This window comes from Coptis chinensis, chromosome 2 (assembly GCF_015680905.1).
Source record: "Coptis chinensis isolate HL-2020 chromosome 2, ASM1568090v1, whole genome shotgun sequence".
In the NCBI taxonomy this organism is placed as follows: domain Eukaryota; kingdom Viridiplantae; phylum Streptophyta; class Magnoliopsida; order Ranunculales; family Ranunculaceae; genus Coptis; species Coptis chinensis.
In genome coordinates this window covers 99,217,730-99,242,116 of record NC_141457.1, presented here as the reverse complement: position 1 = coordinate 99,242,116, position 24,387 = coordinate 99,217,730, and the positions used below count along the sequence as shown (strand labels likewise).

Sequence of the window (24,387 nt, the reverse complement as noted above, 5' to 3'; positions counted from 1 at the left end):
GAGTTAGAATTTGATTGAGGAGTGGATGCATTAGTAGAATGTGAATGTTGTGGAGAAGGGGCAAGATTGTGACTGCAGATGAACTTGAGTGTGGTTGAAGAGAAGTAGTGGTCTGGAAATTATTTGAAGGTTGTGGAGAAATAACTTCTTGTTATGGAGCACGCATAGTTAGGAAACACAAGAATGATTGGATTAGAAGAGAAAGTAGCAGTAGGAATTAAGGAATGAAAAACATGAGAGGAATGAAATTAATGGAAAGTTTGATTCATTAGAGATAACATGCTGCGAGATATATATTTTGCCGGTTTGCACATCTAAGCATCTATATCCTTTATGATGTGGACTATAACCAATGAAAACACAGTGAACACTCCTAGCTTGAAGTTTACTATTTGTGTATGGTCTAATCCATGGATAACAAGAACATCCATATGATTTACGAAAATGATAGTCAGGGGGATGATTGAACAACAAGTCAAAAGGTGGTTTTTTGTGATAGAACTAGAGTGGGCAATCTATTTATGAGAAAGACAAAAGTAAGAAATACATCAACCCAATAAGAGTATGGAATATTACTTTGAACAAATAAAATTCTACTTAAGTCAAGAATGTGTCTGTTTTTTCTCTCCACTATGGTGTATGAGGACAAGAAAACCGATGAAATATACCCTTTACTGTAGAAATTGTTTGAACAAGTTACTAGTGAATTCACCCCCTGCATCAGTTCTAAGAATCTTGATGTGTGTGTTGAATTGATTTTCAACTGATGTGGTGAAAGGGACGAAAACATTATAAAAATCAGACTTCAAAGTTAAAGGATAAATCCAAGTAAATCGAGACCAGTCATCCACAACACTCAGATAATATTTGAATCCAGACAGAAGAACAAGGGGAAGGTCCCCACAAATCAATATGAAGCAATTGTAATGGAGAAGTAGTGTGAGAGAAAGATTCTTTAAATGGTAATTTGGTACTTTTGCCAAATTTACAAGATTCACAAAAGAAATTGTTTACATGGAAAGTGTCAGATACAGGTACATGACGCTTATGTTAAACAAATTGCAAAGTTGGTGAGAGGGATGGCCTAGTTGTTGATGCCATATTGTTGAAGAAGTTCTTTCATTAATAAGAGCAGTAGGAGCTGAGGTTCATGTTGATGTTGAAGGAATGGAAATGGAAGAAGATCATGGCAGTAGCATTTGATGGTCTGACTTTGAGATGGAAAGGGTAGAAACCATTTTTAGGCTGCCCTTGAAAAAGGATCTTCCCAGAATTGTTGTCCTTAACAACAAAAGAAGCTAGTAGAAGTAACAAACAAAGAACAAGTATTATCTTTTGTAAACTGATCGATAAACTGACAGCAGATTATGAGAAATATGAGGCACATGAAGTATTATATTAAGCAACTTAAAAGATGATAAAGAGGAGGTAAGAGTGGATGTACCAGTGTGAGCAATCGATCGGTAAGCCTTGACCATTACCAACAGAGATTTGATAATCAGAATATATACATGGAGAGATTTGACAAGTCAGGTGTCGCGTGATTTTGTTTGCATTGAGTTGGCATCATATCTGATTGATTTGGGACTCGACTTCGTTCTTCAATTGAGATTTCTTCAGTTAGAACCAGACTATATGATTTAGAACGAATGGAAGAACAGTTTCCGAGAGTGTAGCATTAATCCAAATACGAGCTTGCTTCTTCCACTCAATGTACCTGTCATTAAGAAGAATAGAAATAGTTTGATCGGCATTTGTAGCTTGAAACATTTTATCTGGACATGGAATGGAATTGTTCCATCAACGAAACCTAGCAAATCAAAATTGTCCAGAGATGATAATTTTCTTTTGTGTGAGTTCGATGGAGATGAAGTTACTAATGAAACTGATCTTAAGATCCAAAATCAGCCATTTGGCTTTAAGGACTATGTAGTGCCACGATGTAGCAAGATTGGACTAAGTCCGCATTGTAGGGGATAGGAGGCAGCATAAGCAGGGACAATAAGGAGCAGCGAATCAAGGCCGCAGAACCCTAGTCCATAGGGCGGCAGGTGTACGGTCGGTAGGAGGGTCGTAGGATGAACGACAGATGGGCGGTCCAGATGAGAAGGGGGAGAATATAAAAAGGAGAAGATGAGGAGAAAAAAATAGGAGACCGCTAGGATGAAAAATGAGAGAAATAGTGAGAAAGAGAGAGAAAAGAAAGAGAAAGGATCGGAGGAGTTTGAGAAAAGAGAGTTTTAAGGTCTATACATTTGGCGACATCTGTGGGGACTAGAGAAAAGCAACTTAGAAATGACACCAAAGAGAGCAGTGGGTAGGCCAAAGAAGATTAGGGTTCATGAGCCGACGCCGAAAGCGGTGATTGAGGAAGGGAAGAACTAGAAGAAGGGCAAGCAGCGGAAGAAACATGCCTGATGCAAGAAGAGATCGAGAGGCTGAGAGAGGAAAACGATGAGCTGCGAAGAGAGAGAGAAGACGGAGGAGGAGGCTGGGGAAGAGCTAAGCGAGGGGTCTGAAAATGAGGGATCTGAAGACGAGGAGGAGCCCGGACCGAATCTAGTAGAAAATCCGGTAGCGGGATTGACAATGGAGCAAGTCCAAGAGATGATATACAATGATAGGGAGGCAAACCGGCGCGCACGAAGGAGAGTCGTTAGGGGCGGTCAGTCTTTGGCGGGGTTGAATCGCAACCCGTTAGCAGATGACATATGGGCTTCAGAGGTTCCAAAGCGGTTCGCCCAGCCGAGGTTCGAGAGGTACGACGGCAAAGGAGATCTAGCGGACCACATTCATCATTTTAGGCAATAGATGCCACTCTGGCAGGAATCTCGGTATGATGGTTTGCGATGTATGATGTTCCTGGCTAGCCTTAAAGGAGGGGCGTCGGATTGGTACTACAGATTGCCAGTTCCAGAAATTGGAGTAGGCGTTCATAAATCACTTCATACATCAGAAAAAGCGGGGTGGTGGACATCGCGGCTCTGTTCAATGTGCGACAAAGGTCCACGGAATAAGTTAGGGGAGTTTACATTAGCCGGTTCAAAGGCGCGAGACACCGAAAGTTAAAAAATCTGGATGAGAGGAGGGCAATGGTGATAGCCTTTGAGAGAGCTTGCGCCGGGGGCGAGTGCACCAATCCAACCAGCCTAGAATGAGATCGCGACATTACATGAGCTGTATCCACGAGTGGAAAAGTATATAAGATATGAAGACTCTATGCAGAAAGATTCCAAGAGATCAGGGAATGCCGTGTTATCTTTGGAGAAGGAACGAGAACACCGGAAAGCGGGGACGTCGGAAAAAGAAAGTGGGAGATATCGCGGGTACGGAGCGCGAGCAGAGGGAAGCCGGGAAGGAATCCGAAGGGAGTACAGAGAAAGGAAGTCATACCGCGAGATGGAACAGACTCCATTGAACAAACCGCTCAGTGAGATCTTACCCTTAATAAAGAGTCTACCAGGGTATGAAGGACCGCGAAGCATGCCAATAGAAATACTTGAGAAACCTTTCTGCGCATATCATCAGATAAGGAATCATGAGACGAATGACTGTTACGCCCTAAAATGGTTGGTTCAGAGAATGGTAGAGAAAGGGAGGATGGGAGAATTTGTGAGAGACACTGGGAATGAGGAGCGCAGGCCGCCGCAGGGAAGAATACTAGGAACCATCAATGTGATTTACAGCGGGGAGGTTATGAGTCATAATGCTCATAGAGACAAGATACGGCGGACCGCGAGCATCCAACAAATTAATGAGAGAATAGATAGGCCACGACAGAGAGAGGTGGCGGCGGCAGAAAAGGATAGAATCGTGTTTAGCAACGTGGACCTATGGGTAGTGGACTCACCACATGAAGATGCGTTAGTCATTACAGTGGCAATGGGAAACTACATGGTGAAAAGGGTGTTGATTGATTGTAGAAGTGCAGTAGATCTGTTGTTCAGAGGTGCTTTGGAGGAAATGGGAGTCGATCCTAAGCAGTTACGTCCTTCGCGAACTAATTTATATGGATTTAATGGAAGTATAACAGAGCCCATGGGGGAACTCTTATTACCCGTGACAACAGGGCCGGTGACAGTCTTTGCTCGGTTCACGGTGGTAGATTCGGCTTCGCAATATAATGCAATCTTGGGAAGACGGTGGATTCACGAGATGAAGGCGGTCCCGTCAACATATTATCAGGTAATACGGTTCCCCACCCCTACCAGCATGTACGAGGTTTACGGTGATCAGGTAACTGCCAAGAACAGTCATCGGGGAACCATGAAGCGGTTGATCAACGGATCGGAAGGAGAGACTTCCAACCCTAGGAAGAGACCGACATAGCAATTACAGTGCACCTCCAAGGAGAGAGAGGATGGGACATCGGCGGATACAAAGACGATCAATGAGGTAGGATTAGTGAATATTGGGATAGGGGAAGAGGAGAAGTTCACGTCTATAAGATCCAATTTGCCCGAGGAAGGAGGGATAAGTTGATACAGTTCTTATCGGATAATAGGGATGTCTTCGCTTGGACTATAGAGGATGTTACTGGGTTGAACCCAGAGTTCGCATGTCACCACTTACATATGAAAGAGGGCGCCAAACATGTGAGGCAAAAGATGCGCAGTATTAGGCCAAAATACGCCGAGGGGATCTGAGAAGAGGTCGCTAGATTGAATGGGGTGGGAATAATCCGAGAGGTGGAGTTCACGGACTGGTTATCTAACATAGTCGCAGTACCAAAAAAGAATGAAAAAGTACGTATGTGCGTGGACTTTACTGATGTAAATTTGGAGTGCCCGAAAGACAGTTATCCCATGCCGTGAGTAGATGAGTTGGTGGACAGGACGGCCGGGTTCAAGATATTTTCCTTCATGGACGCATCGATGGGGTATAATCAAGTCGCGATGTACGAGCCAGATCAGGAGAAGACATCGTTTATGGTGGAGGGCGGTACTTACTGCTATACAAGGATGTCATTTGGTTTGAAAAATGCAGGGGCAATATTCCAGCGATTAGGGGAGAAAATGTTTGAAAGCAAGATTTGGAAGGGAATTAAGATTTATATAGACGACATGGTGGAGAAAAGTATGTCGGAAGAGGAACATATAGACGGGTTGAAAGAGACCTTTGGGATACTGCGTAAATACAACTTGAAGCTGAACCCTGAGAAGTGTACTTTCGGGGTGACCACGGGAAAGTTCTTGGGTTATATCATTACGCATAGAGGGATCGAGGCTAACCCCGAGCTGATAAGGTCCCTAGTAGAGATGCCATCTCCGCAGAATGTGAAGGAAGTACAGCGGTTAGCAGGAAGGGTTGCGGCCCTAAACAGATTCATTTCCAAGTCATTCGATAAATCAGACTGCTGTACCGACGATTAAAGGAGCACACCGGATTTCGTATGGACCGCGGAGTGTGAGGAGGCATTCCAGGAGTTGAAAAAATATTTGGGCAAAGCACTTTTGCTGTCAAGGCCCGAGACCGGGGAGAAACTGTATTTGTACTTGGGGGCCACGGAGTATGCAGTCAGCTCAGTTCTTTCGGGTGGTAGACAAGATGGAGAAGCCGGTATATTTTCAGAGCAAGACTTTGTTAGATGCAGAGATGCGATATAGTAGGATTGAGAGGTATGCCTTGGCGTTAGTTTTTTCAACCCTGAAACTGAAACCGGCCCTACTTTGAAGCGTATGTAGTGGTGGTGGTAAAGAATTTGCCTCTAAGACAAGCACTAAAGACAGAAAATTCTGGTAGAATGTTCAAATGGGCAGTGATGCTGAGTTCCTATGAGATACAATATCAGATAAGAACCGCGGAAAAGGCATAGGCGGTGGCTGAGTTTCTGGCAGAGTTTCCCGCGGAGGATCCCACGTGGGGAGAGGAAAAGGTTATGGAGCTGGAATGGGAAGGTGAGCCAGACCTCCTAGACCCGTGGGATAGGAGGAATGGGTGGAGGGTATTCGCGGATGGATCGGCTATCGATGCATGCAGCGGCATAGGAGTGATGTTGGTTACACCTGATAATAGCAGAATAGAGCAAACCATGAAACTAGGGTTCACGGCGTCCAGTAATGAAGCGGAGTATGAAGCGGTGATCGCAGGATTGAGAATGGCTGAAGATTTGGGAGTGAAAGAGATGACAGTATATTCTTATTCAAACTTAGTGGTGTGTCAAGTGAATGGAGGGTTCGCCGCCCGATGCCCCAGGATGGCCAGATATTTGGATGTAGTGCGTAAACGATCTACGAAATTCACAAAACTCCGTTTCCTTCATTTGGGCTGTGGAGAGAACAGACACGCCGATGCCCTGGCAGCCGCAAATCCCGGGTCGGAGGAAAGAACGATACGCGTGGGAAGGTTAGAGAAACCGAGCACCGAGGATGTGATGGAGATTTCTCAGGTCGCAAAAGAGAAGGAGGGTTGCAGGATGGAGCCAATTAAAGACTTTTTGGTAGAAAATGAAGTGACGGATAAAAAGGAAAGAAGGAGATGGGAGCAAACTTCTCGGAGATACGTTCTACTAGAAGGAGAGTTATATCGGAAAAACTTCAATGGACCACTGTTAAAATGTCGTTCTTCAACGGAAAAACTTCAATGGCAGAGCTACATGAGGGGGATTGCGGGAGCCATTCAGCGGGAAGAACGACAGCACATCGATTGTTGACACAGGGGTATTTTTGGCCCCACATGAAAAGGGATGTTGTGGAATTTGCTAAGAGATGTGACAAGTGTCAGAGATTTGCCCAGTTGATATTCGCCCCCGCTGAACCCCTTCATAATGTCTCAAGTCCGTGGCCTTTTTCTATGTGGGGAATGGATATAGTGGGACAGCTGCCCATGGCCAGTGGCAAAAGGAGATTTATGCTCGCAGCCACGGATTATTTCACAAAATGGATTGAAGTCGTACCCCTGCAGCAAGTGAAGGAAGCGCAAATCATCAAGTTTTTATGGGAGAATATCATCTGCAGATTTGGGTTGCTGTACACCATCATAGCTGACAATGGGACTCAATTTACGGGAGCGAAGGTGACCAGGTTCTTACAAGCCTACAAAGTGAGATAGGGGTTCTCGGCCCCTTACAATCCCGAGGGCAACGGACAGGCAGAGTCATCCAACAAGATCATCATGAACAACCTTAAGAGGAAATTGGAAGACAAGAAGGGGGCGTGGGCCGACGAGCTGAATCATGTGCTATGGGCCTACCGGACCACACCTCGGACATCTACCCGAGAGACTCCATTCTCATTGGCCTACGGGGTGGAAGCCGTGATCCCATCGGAGATGGTGGCAGCTACAACGCGAACAAAGGCCGTGGAGGAGGGCTCAAACTGGAGAATTTTAGCAGCAGATCTGAATTTAGCAGAGGAGATAAGAGACATTGTCGGTATAAAGCTGGAAGAGTATCATAGGAGACTGCAAAGACAGTACAACAGGAGGGTCAAGCCGAGATAATTCCAAATGGGTGACCTAGTGCTCCGCCGAGTGACACCTAGTACCAGGAAAAAGAAAGATGGAAAGATGGAAAGCTGGAAAGCTGGCTGGGTCCGAATTAGGAGGGACCTTATACGGTGGTGGATATCGGAGGGGCTGGCACCTACGAATTGCGGACCCAAGAAGGCAAGCTGATAGAGAAGTCGTGGAACGTGAGAATGTTAAAAAAATAATCACACTTGAACATAATAGAAATCTAATGCGTGAATCTGTGGCTGTATGTAAATATATAATGCAACAACACTTTTGAGATGAAACCATCATTTATAAAGGTAGGGGTCCAAAATAAACATGAGACATGGAATGCCAACGAGACAACGGGCGGGAGACTTTCACGATTACACAAGGTCGGAATGGACTGGGCAAGGCGAGGCCCCAATGACTTTCAAAAGCTATGAAACCCGCGGAGCGGGATAAGAGGCATGAATAATACGTGGGGCATAGAGCCCAAGGGTGGAGAGAGACAACGGAAGGGATGAGCTCTTCGCTGATACGAGGCTAGAGATAAGCCAGGGGCAAGAGGAGTTGCCCCAAGGAACTGGCTGAGACTGCAGATAGAACCTGCAGAGCGGGATGAGCCCTTCGCAGGGAGAGATGCAAGTCACACATGGGGCATGAAATCCCAGCGTGGAGGGAGACAGCGGAGGGGAGGAGCCCTTCGCTGATAAGAGGTTAGAAGGAGTCAGGGGCAAGAGGAGTTGCCTCAATCGACTCGCTGAAGTTATATGGTCCGCGGAGTGGGATGAGCTCTTCGCGGATTAGAGATACTAGTACCATGTGGGGAATGAGGCCCAAACATGGAGAGAAATAGTGGGGAGTTGGAGTCCTTCACAAATATACTCAACCATTGCAAAAACAGCGAGAGAAACGAGCCTATCACTAATGCAAGGAACTAGTCGTGGAGCATGGAGGCTGGCTCACAGTTGATGGAACAGCTAAACATAGAGAAAAAGACAGGGCAAGGGCTACATTGGAGTAAAGTAAAGAGACCAAACCACAGAAGAAAGGGGGGGGGGGGGGAGAGACCGGTAGACCAGAGGGGCGGGGTGGCTTGCGCAAGTAGCAAAGTCAGGAGAGGAAGAGATGACAAACATGTTAAGAAAAATCAAACATTACATGAAAGAGATTAATATTCAAACATAAACAGAACAAATGTACTACAATCAGTGACCCAGATGGGATAAAGTGACTTATTACAAAAAGTGCGAAAGACAAAGAGTATTTCTAGTGATTCTCGGAGGGGGAGTCAATGGCAAGTAGGACATCAGAAACTGCTTCAGAAGGGACGGTGGTGGTTGCTGCAGTAACGTTCTCCAGGGTCTCGGTAGGGGTCTCTTCAGTAGCCGCGGTAGGGTTGGAAATCTCTTCATGCACTGGGGAGCAGGGAAGGGTCTCGGTGGCAGCCACTTTTTCCTAGGCGTCTGCGAAGGGGGCTGCTGCTGGGGTGTAGGGCTTTTCAGGCAGAAGCCGTCCTTCCTGGGTGAGTCGGGCAAGCTCTTCATGGATCTTCTTGGTTACCCTTTTGTCAGCAAGAAGCTTGAAGCGTTCGCGAAGAGTAGCCATGTCATCTTGGTGTTGCTGAAGTAGGGCGGCGGTAGCATCTTTCTGTTCTTGATTGAGGGTGCCGACAGCAGCTTGGTGTTGTTGGGCTAAGGCAGATAGGTTGAGTTGATGTTGTTCAAGGAGCATTTCCCGCTGACGACTCAGACGGTCATTGACCGTATCCATATAGTTATGATGGGAAGATTTTGTGGATTGCAGTTTGTCCTGGGCCTTGAGTTTGGCCAAGTTAGCAGCAGCTAGATCGGATTGAAGTCTTGCGTAGGTAGCCTTTAAACCAGAAGGGTCGTTGACCTCTTTATCCAAGGTAGCCAACTTGTTCTTGGTGTTGAGAAGACCACGGATCATGAAAGAAATGTCCAAGCTCACCTAGAAACAGAAATAAAGAGGTAAAAAAAAAAAAAAAAAAAAAGTGAGGGGCTTACCCATTCCCAGTTAGTATAAAAAGAGGTGCGGTGGGTATCAAACGAACCCCCATCGGCGCAGGCGATGTCCCTGGGCAAATGGGCGTTGTAGAATAAGGAAGAGGCTACTGCCGCATTGTCTAGGGCAGAGTCAGCTGTGGATACTTGGCGGTTGCGCACGTTGAAAATGGGGCAGAAGTCTTCTCGGGGGCGATCGAAAACCGGCCGCCGGGAATCGGTTCTTTGCCAGGCCGGCGGGCGCATGGAGAAGGGACTGCGGGTTGAAGTGAAGAGGTGATGGGGGCAGGTGCTTCAGACACAGAGGTCCGCAGAACTACAGGGACTGACCCTTCAGAGGCCAATGTCCGCTATCTCTTGGACGGGGGCATTTCAGCAGGAGCCATCGCCTCGGTTGGGGAAACCTTGTCACCTCATCGTTCTCAGAGTCGCTATCAAAAAGCTTCTGTTTATGAACGTCCATGTCGTCGGTGGGGGAGTTAGGGGAAGTATACTGGTCGTCCCAGTTGGAAATGGAGTGGTTGGAGGGGATGTCTTCGGGCACGGAGGTGGCGGGAGAGTCTCGAGATCTTAGGGATTGAGAGGAGGTGCGAGGACGACGATGGTGGGAGGACAAAATGTGGGATCTTTTTCTGGTAGGCGGAGAGGCTCGGGGTTTTCGCTCTTTGGGAGGGGGAGGGTGGTAAAAGAGAGCTGAGAAGCCACGAAAGGTTTGTAGACTGGGAATTTGCAACAGCGGGGTGGCGGTGGTAGGGTGGATGCCTAAGTGACTGGCTTGAGCGGGTCCGAGGTCGCAGAGTCTTTGAAAAATGGGACAAGATATGTCGAGTAGAATTGGGATTTAGAGTTTGGCCGCCAACCTACAACACAGAGAAGAACAGTGAGTTAGAGCATAACAGAAACAATGCAATAAGAAAGAAGCGAAAGACAAGGATACTCACCACGGGTGATGAAGGTGAGATGGTTAAGATTTAAATCGGAAGGAAGGTCCGCGGATAGAAATTGTTTTGAAACATATAAAGGGTAATGGTGCCACACTTTGTTTGAGGATGTAATACGGAGCAAGAGGGGTAGCTTCTGAGGGCGTACACAAAAAGACTGGTATCCCACACCGACATCTTTGGTGCTTTTCTTAAGGAAGTAGTGGGAGAAGATGTCGCGGCTGGTGATTTTGGGCTCGCCGGTTTTATTGTAAGCATTCGCGGCATACATAGTCCTCCAAAAGTTTCCTATGCCTTGGCGGGGGATGTTGAAGTGGTTGCACACCTCGACATCCAAGAGAGTGAGGGGTAGCCGTAGACCGGTAATAATTTGACCCACCATGATCACTAGGTGACCGGGACGACGGAGAACCAGGTGAGGGTAGTGTGTGATGGATGGCACGTGTTCTAGAGTTATGTTGGTTGGAATGCCATAAGCAGCCCTAATGGCGTCTAAATTAGGGCGGCGACATCGTGAGGGTGGAGGTAGCAAAGAGGCTGGGCGCCCGGAGGTGGAGGGGGCCGCTGTAAGAGGAGTGGGAGGCGGAGACGCTACTTGGGGTGAACAGGAAGTGGAAGAATCGTCGGAGTTAGAGCCCGACATCAGAAAAACAGAGAGACAGAGAGACAGACGCAGAGAATGGGAAGAACCTACTATTTAGCTTGAACAAAAATAAAGCAAGCCTAGAAAACGTACCAAAGGGAGCAAGGAGAGTGGTTATGCCCGGGTAGAGGTCCGGAAGGAGGGAAGAACCGCCAAGAAACCAGTAGAGCGCATGCAAACCGGAGATTGATCAGAACCAAGAGAGAGGGAAAGCGAAATGAGGAGGAGGGAGAGGGAAGAGGGTTTAAATACTGAAGGGGTAAAAATGTAATTACTGGGGTTGTGGAGCTTGAGGAGTCAGTTGGGTAGCCCAGCCAACGCGAGACACGTGGAAGCGCAAGGAACGAGGGACGGCTAAAAACGCGCGTGATGATTGCGGTCCAGTCCACACGCAAACCAAGAAAAAAGAGTATGGGCGGTGGAAAGAGAATAACAGTGAGGGTTCTCGACCCCGGATCCCTTAACAGAACCGCGGAGTCGAGAAGAGGAATTTGTAGTGGCACGATGTAGTAAGATTGGACTAAGTCCGCATTGTAGGGGATAGGAGGCAGCATAAGCAGGGACAATGAGGAGCAGCGAATCAAGGCCACGAAACCCTAGTCCATGGGGCGGCAGGTGTACGGTCGGTAGGAGGGTCGTAGGATGAACAGACAGATGGGCGGTCCAGATGAGAAGGGGGAGAATATGAAAAGGAGAAGATGAGGAGAAAAAAAAAGAGGCCGCTAGGGTGAAAAAGGAGAGAACAGTGAGAAAGAGAGAGAAAAGAAAGTGAAAGGAGGAGTTTGAGAAAAGAGAGTTTTAGGGTCTATACAGGCTCCGATACCATGAAGAGAGTTTCACAAAGAAGAAGAACTATCTGTTTTGGTTTACATACTAATTGTTCATTTGGCTAATACTGCCATGATTTACGTACTAATTGTTCATTATTATTATTATTATTTTGAAGAAATAAAATAGCAAATGCTCTGTTGGGGTTAATACCAATACCAATCGATTCCCCACTACATAGATAACTTGTATTTAAACTCAATTCAACTCCAAACAACAATCTCAATATCAACTACAACCTAGCTAACATATCCAACTCGCTAAACAACTATTAACAACAAATAATAATGTAAAACAGTAAAAGCAAACCACAACACAAAGATATACCATGGTTCGGCCAATGGTGCCTACTTCCACAAGAGCTAGTCCTTTTATAAAGTGGGAAGGAAAATTACAATCTCTCTTTTCAGTCTCTCACCTTACTAGATCATTCTTATCTCTTTACAGGGTTGTATCTCTATAAAGGTTATCTCTCAATCTTGATAACTTTCAAGATTGGATTTTCTCTGACTTTTGTGATGCCTCTCGTGTGTTTGGTTTTGCCAAAAACCCAAACATATAGTGCAAAACTTGCGGTTCCACAAAAATAGAATTCTGCCAAAATAGGCATGGGCGCGGGGAATGCTCGAAATTGTGCTATCGAGGGTGCAGGGCACGCTCTTGCCTTGGACGATGTCTAGGCGCTTGAGCGCATGGCGCGCTCTTGCCTTGGACGGACTGATCCGTCTACCCCGGCTGGCATCCGATTCTACCTGCGGACTAGGCATTCTAGAATGAGAATTTCTTTCTTGGCTGAACCGCTTTCCTCGTGATGGAGTACTTTTTAGTTGAACCAAGCTAATTTCCTTTTATGCTTATTTTTATAGTTATAGAGGGAATAGCTCGCTAAAAAGGTCCAGGCACTGTAGCGAGGGGCGTGCTTCATAATGGCTTGTGGAGGGCGCGGGGCACGCTTTGTCTTCTCCACATAAGCTAAACTGATTTCTCTCCTTCTCCTCATGTGAGGGATAACTCCAACAATCTCTCCCTCCCGAAAAGTGAGGGGGGATACCTCCATGTAATTTCCAAATCAACAGGAGGAGTCTGCTACCATTCCGGCGGTAGCACATCAAACATCAAACTTACCTTTCGGTAAGACCTTGGTCATCATATCCGACCCGTTCTTGTCAGTATGGATCTTCTCGATACACAAATGCTTGTCTTCGAGTACTTCTCTAATCCAATAATAACACACATGTATGTGCTTAGATCTAGAATAAAAACTCAGATTCTTGCTTAAATGGATGGCGCTCTGACTGTCACATAGAACCACAAATTGTTTCTGCTTTAGCCCTAGTTCGTCGAAGAACCTCTTCATCCATAGCATCTCTTTGCAACACTCAGTGGCTGCAATATACTTGGCTTTTGTAGTGGAGAGGGCAACACACTTTTGCAACTTAGATTGCCAAGAAACCGCCCCCAATAAAAAGTAACCGATAACCTGAGGTGGACTTCATCGAAGTTAACATCACCCGCCATGTCCGCATCGATTAGCCTTTTAAGTAAGGGCTTACTTCCACCAAAACACAAACATGATTTGGAAGTGCCCTTGAGATATCTCAATATCCACTTAACACCTTCCCAATGCTTCTTACCCGGATTTGACAAAAATTGGCTTACAACACCAATGGTGAAATCAATATCCGGTCTTGTACACACCATTGTGTACATCAAGTTGCCCACTGCGGATGCATAAGGAATATTTTCCATCTAACTCTGCTCATGCTCACCCTTTGGACACATCTCTTTGGTCATGCAGAACTGGCCACCAAGCGGACAACTGACTGGCTTCGATTGATCCATGTTGAATCTCTTCAACACCTTCTCAATATAGCTTTCTTGAGAAAGCCACAACTTCCCACTCTTTCTGTCTTGAGTGATCCGCATCCCAAGTATCTGCCTTGCTTGACCTAAATCCTTTATCTCAAAGGACTTACTCAAGTTTTTCTTCAACTTGGATATCTTGTTGATGTTTGGGCCAACTATCAACATATCATCCACATACAGCAATAGCACTATGAAATCCCCATATGGAAATCTCTGAACAAATACACAATGATCGGAAGCAAACTTCTTGTATCCTTGCTTCGCCAGAAAGGAATCAAACTTTATGTACCACTGTTTTGGTGCTTGCTTCAACCCATACAAGCTCTTTATCAGCTTGCATACTAAGTGCTCCTTGCCTTTGACCTCAAACCCCTCTGGTTGGTCCATGTAGACATCTTCTTCAAGGTCTCCATGAAGAAAAATTGTCTTAACATCTAGCTGCTCAACCTTTACGTTCATACTTGCGGTCATACCCAATACCACCTAGATAGAAGTCATCTTCACTACAGGAGAGAAAATCTCATCAAAGTCAATCCCTTTCCTTTGACCGAATCCCTTCACAACAAGGCGAGCTTTGTGCCTTGGGTGAGGATTGTTCTCCTCATGCTTGACTTTGTATATCCACTTATTCTTGATAATTTTTCGTCCTTGCGGTTTCTCAACTAACTCATAAGTGTGATTCTTATGCAAAGAATCCATCTCGTCATGCATGGCTTTCAACCACTTTTCTTTGTATGTACTTTCAAGTGCCTCTTAATAGTACATATGTTCTCCACCATCCGATAGTATGATATACATATGTGGTGGATACCTGGTTGAAGCTAGTCTCTCTCTGTTTGACCTCCTTGCCCCATCTACTGGTGCCTCAGGAGGATGCACTTCTGCTTGCTCTGGTGGTGGTTCATGCACTTTATCTGCATCTTCTATACCAATAGGTTCTATCCCATCATGAGCAATAGGATTCTTATCATGAGCTTCAAACTCATGGTTCTCTACATTCTCAATGCCTTCTGCACGTTCCATAGTAGGAACTTCTGGTTTTGAATTAACAAGATCATTAGTGAAAGCCTGTAGCTTCTCACCCTCATCAAAGTCTGCTATGGTTTGGTCTTCCAGGAACACAACATCTCGACTTCGGATTACCTTCTTATTAATCGGATCATAGAGTTTGTAACCAAACTTTTCATCTCCATAACCCAAAAAAATGCACTGCTTGGCTTTGTCATCAAGCTTGGATCTCTCATCCTTCGGAATATGCACAAATGCCCTGCACCCAAATACCCTCCAGTATCCATAATCAACATCTCTGCCTAACCATACTCTCTCTAGATAATCACTATTCAGAGGTTTTGACGGCGATAGGTTGATAACATGTACGGCTGTACACATTGCTTCTACCCAGTAGGTTCTAAGTAGCTTAGAGTGAGATAACATGCATCTCATCATCCCTACAATGGTACGGTTCATTCTCTCTGCTATTCCATTATGTTACGACTGCTTTTGACTAATCCCATGACTCTGGCAATACTCTTCAAACGGCCCAATATACTCACCCCCATTATCTGAGCAAATACACTTCAACAACTTCCCAGTCTCTCTTTCCACCATGCTGTGGAATTTCTCAAACACGCCAAGTACTTCATCCTTGGTCTTCATACTATAGGCCCATATCTTTCTTGACGCATCATCAATGAAGGTCACGAAGTATGAAGCTCCCCCATGGGACTTCACTTTTATAAGACCACATAAACCTGTGTGCACTAGTTCAAGGACTTCTGTGAGACGGAAATCTTTAGCAAGACACCCTGTGTTGCTTTCCTACCAAACAGTGAGTACATGTATTTAAATGTGTACCTTTGATGTTTGGCAAGGCCTTTTGCTTAGCAAGAACTTCCATCCCTTTTATGCCCATATGACATAGTCTCTTGTGCTACGCCTTGAGGAAGCTTCTTCTTCCGCGCAGATTCACTTCTTTCTTTACACAAACTAGCCTGTTTTTTGTAAAGAGAGCAAGTTTTCTTCCCTCGGCTATAATGGAACCTCACCGGTTTCCATACCCCCGCTACCAAACCAGGTTTACAAAGCCATCGCCATCTAACTTCCCAAATTGAAATTAGACTTAGCTGAATGTCAGGGACATGTCTTACATCCTTGAGTGTCAAGGTGTAACCGACATTGGTTTCTACATGAACATCACCAATGCCTATAATCTTTGAGACGCCAATGTTACCCATATTCACTTCACCATATTCACTACAGCTGTAGGTAGTGAAGAATTCCCCGTCTTGATTGTGACGGATAGATGCTCCTCAGATTTATCACCCACTCAGATCCCCACATGAGGTACTAAAACAAAGACACACCACAATCGACACAATTCTCACTAGGGTCGAGCAAGTCGCGATAGTATCTCTGTGTTTCCGTTTCTTTCTGCACCATGTCTTCATGTACCGCGCTTATTCTTCTCATCCCTCTTCAGTGTTCTGCACTCATATCTGAAGTGGCCCTTGGTGGCACAATAGTAACATTGCTTTTTTGCCTTAGGAGTTCTAGATTCACCCCTAGATTTATTTCTATCATCACCTCTATAACGAGATGGTTTTCTGTATCTACCTCTCCCCCGTTTCTCTGGGACAAGGATCTCTGAGTGAGAGGAGCTGCCTTTTGAGCTCCTTCTAGTCTCCTCATTTAACAAAGACGCGGTAGCCATCTCCATGGTAACGATTCCATCCTTGGTTGCTCCGTGCAGAGAGACTGCTAATGTCTCCCAACTTTCGGGTAGAGAGCCTAATAGAAACAAATCCTCAATTTTGTCTCCCAAATTAATCTTCATCAAATGCATCTGATTGATGGTATTCTGTAATTCGTTAAGATGCTTAGACATTGAAGAACATTCTTGGTACTTCGTGTCGGCAAACTTCTTAACGACCAGCACTTTGTTTCCGCCCAACTTCCTCTCATAAAGGTCTTCGAGTTTCTTCCACAAGCCAAAAGTTGTAGTCTCTTGGGATACATGGTGAAAGACACTGTCGTCAATCCACTGTCGAATGTACCCAATTGTTTTTCTGTCAAGCTTGCTCCACTCAGCTGCAGCAACCGCTTCCGGTTTTCTCCTCCATTCTCAATGGGTTGTGCCAAATTCTTGCAATAAAGCAAGTCTTCCATCTTGGCTTTCCAAATGGTGTAGTTCTTCCTATTCAGACTCGTCATGCGAGTGTTCATGGAATGGTCCATTTCTACAAGTTATTTAAACTCAAATCTTCTCTCAAGAATTTTGTCAAAGACCTTCCGACCAAGATTTGGATAACACCCTAGGCTAATCTAACCAAGGCTTTGATACCACTTGTTGGGGTTAATACCAATACCAATCGATTCCCCACTACACAGATAACTTGTATTTAAACTTAATTCAACTCCAGACAACAATCTCAATATCAACTACAACTAGCTAATATGCCCAACTCGCTAAACAACTATTAACAACAAATAATAATGTAAAGCAGTAAAAACAAACCACAACACAAAGATATACCGTGGTTCGTCTAATGGTGCCTACTTCCACAAGAGCTAGTTTTTTTATAAAGTGGGAAGGAATATTATAATCTCTCCTTTCAGTCTCTCACCTTACTAGATCACTCTTATCTCTTTATAGGGTTGTATCTCTGTAAAGGTTATCTCTCAATCTTGATAGCTTTCAAGATTGGGTATTCTCTGACTTTTGTGTTGCCTCTCATGTGTTTGGTTTTGCCAAAAACCCAAACATATAGTGCAAAACTTGTGATTTCGCAAAAATAGAATTCTGCCAAAATAGGCATGGGCGCCGGGCCGGCGAAATTAGTGTATCGAGGGCTGGCGCCGCTTTTGCCTTGACGATGTCCAGGCGCTTGAGCACATTGCGCGCTTCATATTGGCTTGTGGAGGGCGTGGGGCGCTCTCTTGCCTTGGACGATGTCCAGGCACTTTAGCGCGGGGCGCGCTTTAGAATGGCTTGTGGAGGGCACGGGGCGTGCTCTGTCTTCTCCACACAAGCTGAACTGATTTCTCTCATTCTCCTCATGTGAGGGATAACTCCAACATGCTCCTCCTTTTGAAATCCTAACAAAACTCTTTGATACAACTATATGAAGACTTCATATATATCATTAAATAAGTAAATCACTACAACAGAAAAGGCGTTTACTAACGGTTATATCCGTTAACTCTGTGGCGTCACTCTCACTTAGGCCAAATTTAGTAACGGATATAACCGTTACTAATAATATTTTTAGTAACAGATATAACCGTTACTAAAATTATTTGTAACAAATAGTCAACTATTGGTGGCCCGATTAAATTTGTCATTTCTAACGGATATATCCGTTAGTAATAGATGTGGTCACTTAATTTACTAACAATTGTTTGTAACAGAAATATCCGTTAGTAAACTGTAGCCACTAAAAAAAAAAAAAAAATCCTGGGTCAAATAATGTCCAATACAACTCTTTCTATCTTCTTGATTCAACACTTTCTAATGGTCTCTTCAAGTTAAAACCAGTAATTTCCCTTGTAATATTTTTTAAGTGACAACTTCATATCCAGGTATCATTAAATGAAGATCTAAAATAAAAACAACACACACCAACATTTGTATATATATCAAAATAGAAAATTTATAGTATTATTACAATTAACTAGTACTTGCACAATTACATTATATCAACTGAAGCATCATAACTTCATAATGCCACCCTCGCTCAACATGCGTGAATGACTGAATGCCACCCCTCATTGCTATCGCTTGCAAGATTGTTGCCACTACAGCCCTCCACCACCACCACTCTTTACCATATTTCCACAGCTGCCACCACCACCACAACCTCCACCGCAGCCTCCACTATTTAATTACCATATTCCCACAGCCACCGCCACAGCCTCTACTCTTTACCATATTCAAAAGTAAAGTGTATCGTCACTACATAAAAACGTTATAACTGTGGAACGATTCAGAACTATGATTTGTACTTAAAGGGGTGAAAGATAACAAACATATTTACTCGAGATCAAAAGCTAGCTCTTAAAATAGTACAACAATAAAAATATTTCCTTCATCTGAATCTTACCAATATAGCTAACTTTCTTTACACAATAATGTGAGCTATAGATGCATGTAAACATAAAAGTGAGCTACGACATTCCAAGATAGCAAACGGTTCAATAGCATGAGGCGACACTTGGACTATAATTCAACTTCAGACTTCATTAAACAAACATCTTAAACTTTCAACTGCAAAATCAGTGTGTGTGTGTGTGTATAATGCAGTCTGATATGCCGAATTCAAGAAGTACCCTTTCAATAATCTCAATTCTCAAAGCACTGTATATACCAAATTCAAGCCCGGCTAGAAAAGATAAAAACTACTAGTACTTATTATTAAGATGAACCGTACTAGAAAAGATAAAAACTACTAGAAAAGATAAAAGCATGTCATTAAAGAGTTGTCATACACCCAATATTAAGATGAGACTACACATCTAAAGTCAAATGCAATTATGAACCGTACTTATTATTATACGTATATATAAAGAGAAGCAAACTAAAATTAAATAGCGATTGAAAAATGGGAAAACTTACAAGTAAAATAGTCAGTAAATGAGATCGGCCGCAATTGAACAAAGTTTACTGAGTAGAAATCAGTTTGAGCTCCACCACAGCCTCCACCATAGTCTCCGCCGCATCCTCCACCTTTTACAAGGAAAGAACGCAATAGGGGAAAAGGTTACCTCATGAGAAGCAGCTGCCTATCCGATTCTGATGAAATAAAGCCATCATTATCTCGGGCACCATACTGGTTTGATCTGCTTGCCTGATACGGACTGCCATTTAGAAACCTCATCAGCTCTTGGTACATGCCATTTGTGTTATTGATTGTGTTGTTCTGCTCTTTTCCAGCTTCAACGGATTTCCTCACTATAGCTACCTAATGAATATTATAACATGTCCGGAGATCCAGACTTATTTTTCATATTACAAATCGTGCAATGCATGACACACATACAGGTGCTAAATATTATAGGAGTGACGCCCTGTATGAGTAAGATCCAATATTCCTATAATTAAAAAGAGAAAACTGGCAATCCATACATTAGTTTCGGTCAACTAATAAAGCCAGGAAAAGAAGAGTTTCTAGTGAACAGTCAAATATCATAATTGTGTATGAGCAGTGCTGGTCCATCTTTTTCATTTTTCTAGCTCCACTTCATCGATACTAAAAAAGGCAAGATCTCTGGCAGCGACAGCTATCGTCTTATTCAATTCATCCACCTTCCTATGCAAAAGTTGGAGTATTCAAAAGCCAAAGATAATTCTACAAAGAATCGTATCTATAATTTCAGAGATCTATAACTAAAAAGGATTAGAGCGATCTAATTCCATTGGAACTGGTATTAGACTTACAACTTCTTGGAATATGACTGTAGTAGCATTCAATACCATACAGCCAAAAGTAGAACATGAGCTGATATGTGGGCATCAGCTCTTAGAAATAACATAAATAATACATCTCACAAAGTAGTTAAAGTAGTCAGCTGATATGTAGGCAAGTTTAATTGCAGCACATTCACTGATTATTAAGTCCAGGGGTAATTCAAGGATAAAAATAACTACCAAATGAACCAATAATAAGTCTAGGATCGTAACGACATACATATCTAGCTAAAGCATACTACATGACTACATTTAAGTTTCATAACAAGTCAGAGATGAAGCATTGATCGTACCGTAATATCATCATATAGTAGTGAAGCTTCATCAAAATAGTACGCTGAAACACAAATCAATTCAAACATTTTATCAACAACTCATAAATGTTCACAAATACATCAAAACCAACAGTGTAACTTTAGATAACAGAAATGGATTATTAGTTTTTTTTTTTACATCTTCAGGCATTCTGTCAAGAGTTTTCATCAACTGAACCAAAGTTTTAACCATTTTACAAGCAGAACTCCTAAAAACCCAATTATTCACATTGATCATTTAGTAAAAACTCAAACACAAACTAAAACAAGTAATTTTGGTATACCTCATCTGATTTGGAGTGATATTAATAGTAGTATTAGACTCGAATGTTGCTCCTTGTTTCTTATTATTCCCAGTTCTACTTATATTCATCATCACTTCTTGACTATCCGAATTTGAATAACTAAACAAAACTGTAAACAAACAAACAAACAAACCACAATTTCCCATTTCAATTTCATTTTCTCATGATATATTCAAGAGATATTCACAAGAAATTTAGCTTACAAGCATATTCCTCAATCAATCATTAGTCCTTCTATTGTTTCACAAACACAGAAAAGTAGCGTTTTCAGGTACTTCTTATACAACGCATCATAAACACCTTTTTCCATCCAATCAATTAATCTACGTGATTCAGAATCCATCAGCATGAGTTTCTTTATTAATCGAGAATTTAGTGACGAGATTTACCTGGTTCGTCGAGAATTTAGTGAAGAGAAATTTGAGAAGATGCGAAGAGAAGCTAGGGTTCTTCGAGAGTGTTTTTTTTTTTTGTTTCCTGTCGTACGAAAAAAGAGGCAAGATTAAGTGTTAGCCGAAAAAAATAAGAAAAAAGAACGCTCGTGATATTTCTTTATTTTTCAATTTAATTGTATTCCTTTTCTAACGGATATAAATGTTAGCATATCCCAACTTAACCGTGAAAACATTATTAAATATTAATTCAAAATTTTAAGTAACGCTTGTTGTAGTAAGTAACGGATATAACTGTTATGGATGCAGTAACAATTATATCCGTTACTAATTGAAAATTTGCACTGTTACAAAATAGGTATTATGGTGTAGTGAATAGTGGAGTTTTAAATGGTCTCAATTACAAAATGATAAGATAATATCATTCTAGAAATATTTGATATGTGATACAATTCCAATGGTCGCGAACTTGAAAATATAGTGATTGAGTAGTGATTACTAATGGCATGCCAAGTATTTCTTAGCGTTATATACCCTCAATTGCTAGACAACAACTCTTCATAAAAACAGTTTAAGGGGTCTTTGCTGGCCACAAATTCCTCAACTTTAAAGTCAGCAGGATCCATCTCATTTGACCTAGAAATTTATAGTTGAAGAAATCAATAGTTTGAGTTTTTCATCTCTTTGAGGGTATCATCTCAACATTAACAAAAAGTAATATAAAATAGAAGAACAAAGAGCTGAAATCTATTGCAGAGACAAAATTTTGGAAAAAGATATATGAACAACCAAATAAAGAAAGGAAAAAAAAGCAAGAGAAAAAAAAAAGTTTAAGAAAAAGTAAATGAATAGGGAACCTGGTGGTAGCCCTCATCTTCAATGCTAACCAAAGATAAAATATCATGATACTGTTGAAAGGACCATCAGTCCAACAAATTCAACAAATGTTGTTATTCTATATTTTACCTATTTGTCAAATATTTGTTAGCTTTTAATTTTGAGTCCGGTTCCTCTATAACTGGGTACAGAGATTAATCTTTGTAACCGTGTTATTTAACCGTTAAAACTGTGCCGAGATACATAACACACGAATGTCAAGGTCGTGGTCTGTATTTCGAGGCAAATGTGTGTATTTCGAGACGATCCAACGATTAAATAACACGGTTACAGAGATTAATCTATGTACCCGGTTATAGAGGAACCAGACTCTTTACCTTTCTTTGAATGTGGAGAAGAAATCATGAAAACCCATCAGATAAGGTTTTGCAATAGTGATTGTTCAGCTTAAATACTATAAAGTAATGTTAGATTAACATAGATAGATTCAAGTACCTCAAACTGGTGCAATTATGAAATTCTTAATGTGATGGCGTTCCTTTGCATAATGGAGTCGTGATGGTTAAAACAAAAGCATATCATTGTGTGACCACTGAAGCACTTCCCATGAGATGCCTTTTGGTGAGAACCCTACATGTTCTTTTCTAGTGTACTATGTCGCTTGCGTTATTAGGTAAAAAAAGAACATGCATTGAGCTAATTTGAGCATACCTGAAGACACATGACCATCGAAACAAAGAAACATATTCAGATAGACCTTCGCAGAAAAGGTGTCAATTCATAAAAGTTCTTCAAATGTGCATTTGAGGTTCGTCTATATATAAAGTAACTCGGTAGAGTGAGTATAAAAAAGTTTAACAATAAAAAAAGATTAGAAATGGAATGAGTAGTTTATAGAATCCCCCGTGAACCCATTTGCAATATAATCATTCAAAAGGTTTAGCCAAGAAACCTCACCAAAACAGATAGGAACTTCGGACGATAAATGTGCCAAAATATAGGTAGAGAGGAACGCCTTATCAGTTGCACTCAATGACTTGTATCATAAATACCCCCATAGAGTTTTTTCCACTATACATTCAGTGGAGGGGCAAAGTTCAAAGTAGCATCATCAACCACACTCAAAAATATTGCTAGCAAGTCTAGCTACTACTTGATTCGTTACCCCCTAACCCATGATGAATCATGTAACTGCTAGCTTCCTACTTATATATTCTGCCATATTAAGACAATACCAAGGTGCATGTCATCTGCCATCAACTATATGTACTTCTAAATATTGAGTCTGAACTAACCTCCACATTAGTGCAAATCAACTTCAAACAACCATTAGCGCCTGCTTCCCTTGCTTATAGTTCTCCAAGTGAAAGCATGGAATTTGATGAATCCTTGTCAATCTGAAGAAGCCTATATACTTAAGGTCATAGGATCAAAATCACAACCATCTACATGTATGCAATTTCAAATTGAAACCAAAATAAATGTAAATGATCGCAATAGCAGATGAAAATGGTGAAGGAAAATTATCACAGGAAAATATTTAGAAATGTAACTTTTAAGCGAAGAGCAAAGTACTTAAACATTTAAGTTAAAGAAATTAAAGTTGGTGTGAAGAATTCAACCCCAATGACAATTAAACAGAACTCAAAGTCTATAAAAGTTCTGAGTATCCAAAATCCTTAACTTAACTAAGTATTCATTAACCAAGTATCAAAAGCTTTGTGGACTTTTGGTATTCATTGGGGGTTACACTAAAATTACAAAAATTAGGTGTTTCTACAACGAATTAATCATATACCCTGTAATAATACATGTGATTTGCATAGAATATGTACTTAATGAAACATCAAATAACTACAACGGTGGGAGCATACCTGCCAATGTAGTATGCCGGTGATTCTAGGCCCTTTTGAACACCTTGACACAATGAACTGTTTGTTTTCAAACAAAAAAGATGGAAGAACACAAATTATATCTGTAATAAAGCATTTGACATTTCATACCTGGACCTTTTCACTTTCTTCAAAAATTCTTGCAACAAAAGATTTGTCATCATGAGTTCGATGAAGAATAGCTCAATCAGTATACATTTGATTGTGTTAGTTTGGACTTTCAGGTGAAAACAAAACACATAAGAGGAGATTACTTACTTGTGAGTACATACCTTCTAGTGATAGATTGAGATGAATTGCAAAAAATATGTGTGACTAAACTTTGTCTTCTATGAGAGAGAGAAGAAATTGATACTTGCTCTTTAACTACGGGAGAGGTAAGTTTATTCGCTAAACCTTTAAATTCTATCCGTTAAATGACGATTTATTTTTGGGTGAACTAGTA

At 42.3% G+C, this 24,387-nt stretch overlaps 2 protein-coding genes and 2 long non-coding RNA genes across 5 annotated transcripts; 2 read left to right on the top strand and 2 right to left on the bottom strand.

Moving 5' to 3' along the window:
* Positions 1–940: 940 nt before the first annotated feature.
* On the bottom strand, positions 941–1,976 carry LOC147519527 (uncharacterized). The gene is made up of 2 exons (XR_015212254.1): positions 1,445–1,976; positions 941–1,298 (listed from the first exon to the last, which is right to left on the bottom strand). It is a non-coding gene; the product is annotated as an uncharacterized LOC147519527 (long non-coding RNA).
* A 1,243-nt stretch (positions 1,977–3,219) lies between these two features.
* LOC147519526 (uncharacterized) lies at positions 3,220–4,329 on the top strand. The gene has a single exon (XM_086594142.1). It carries the CDS (start codon positions 3,220–3,222, stop codon positions 4,327–4,329), a length of 1,110 nt encoding a protein of 369 aa, XP_086450268.1.
* Positions 4,330–5,878: 1,549 nt separating this feature from the next.
* On the top strand, positions 5,879–6,652 carry LOC147519525 (uncharacterized). Its single transcript, XM_086594140.1, has one exon. The coding sequence runs from the start codon at positions 5,879–5,881 to the stop codon at positions 6,650–6,652; it is 774 nt and encodes a 257-aa protein (XP_086450266.1).
* Positions 6,653–22,544: 15,892 nt separating this feature from the next.
* On the bottom strand, positions 22,545–24,387 carry LOC147519524 (uncharacterized). 2 transcript variants are annotated; one of them, XR_015214244.1, is made up of 3 exons: positions 23,925–24,387; positions 23,346–23,457; positions 22,545–22,761 (listed from the first exon to the last, which is right to left on the bottom strand). It is a non-coding gene; the product is annotated as an uncharacterized LOC147519524 (long non-coding RNA). The 2 variants fall into 2 exon arrangements; XR_015214245.1 differs by having other exon boundaries at positions 23,346–23,447.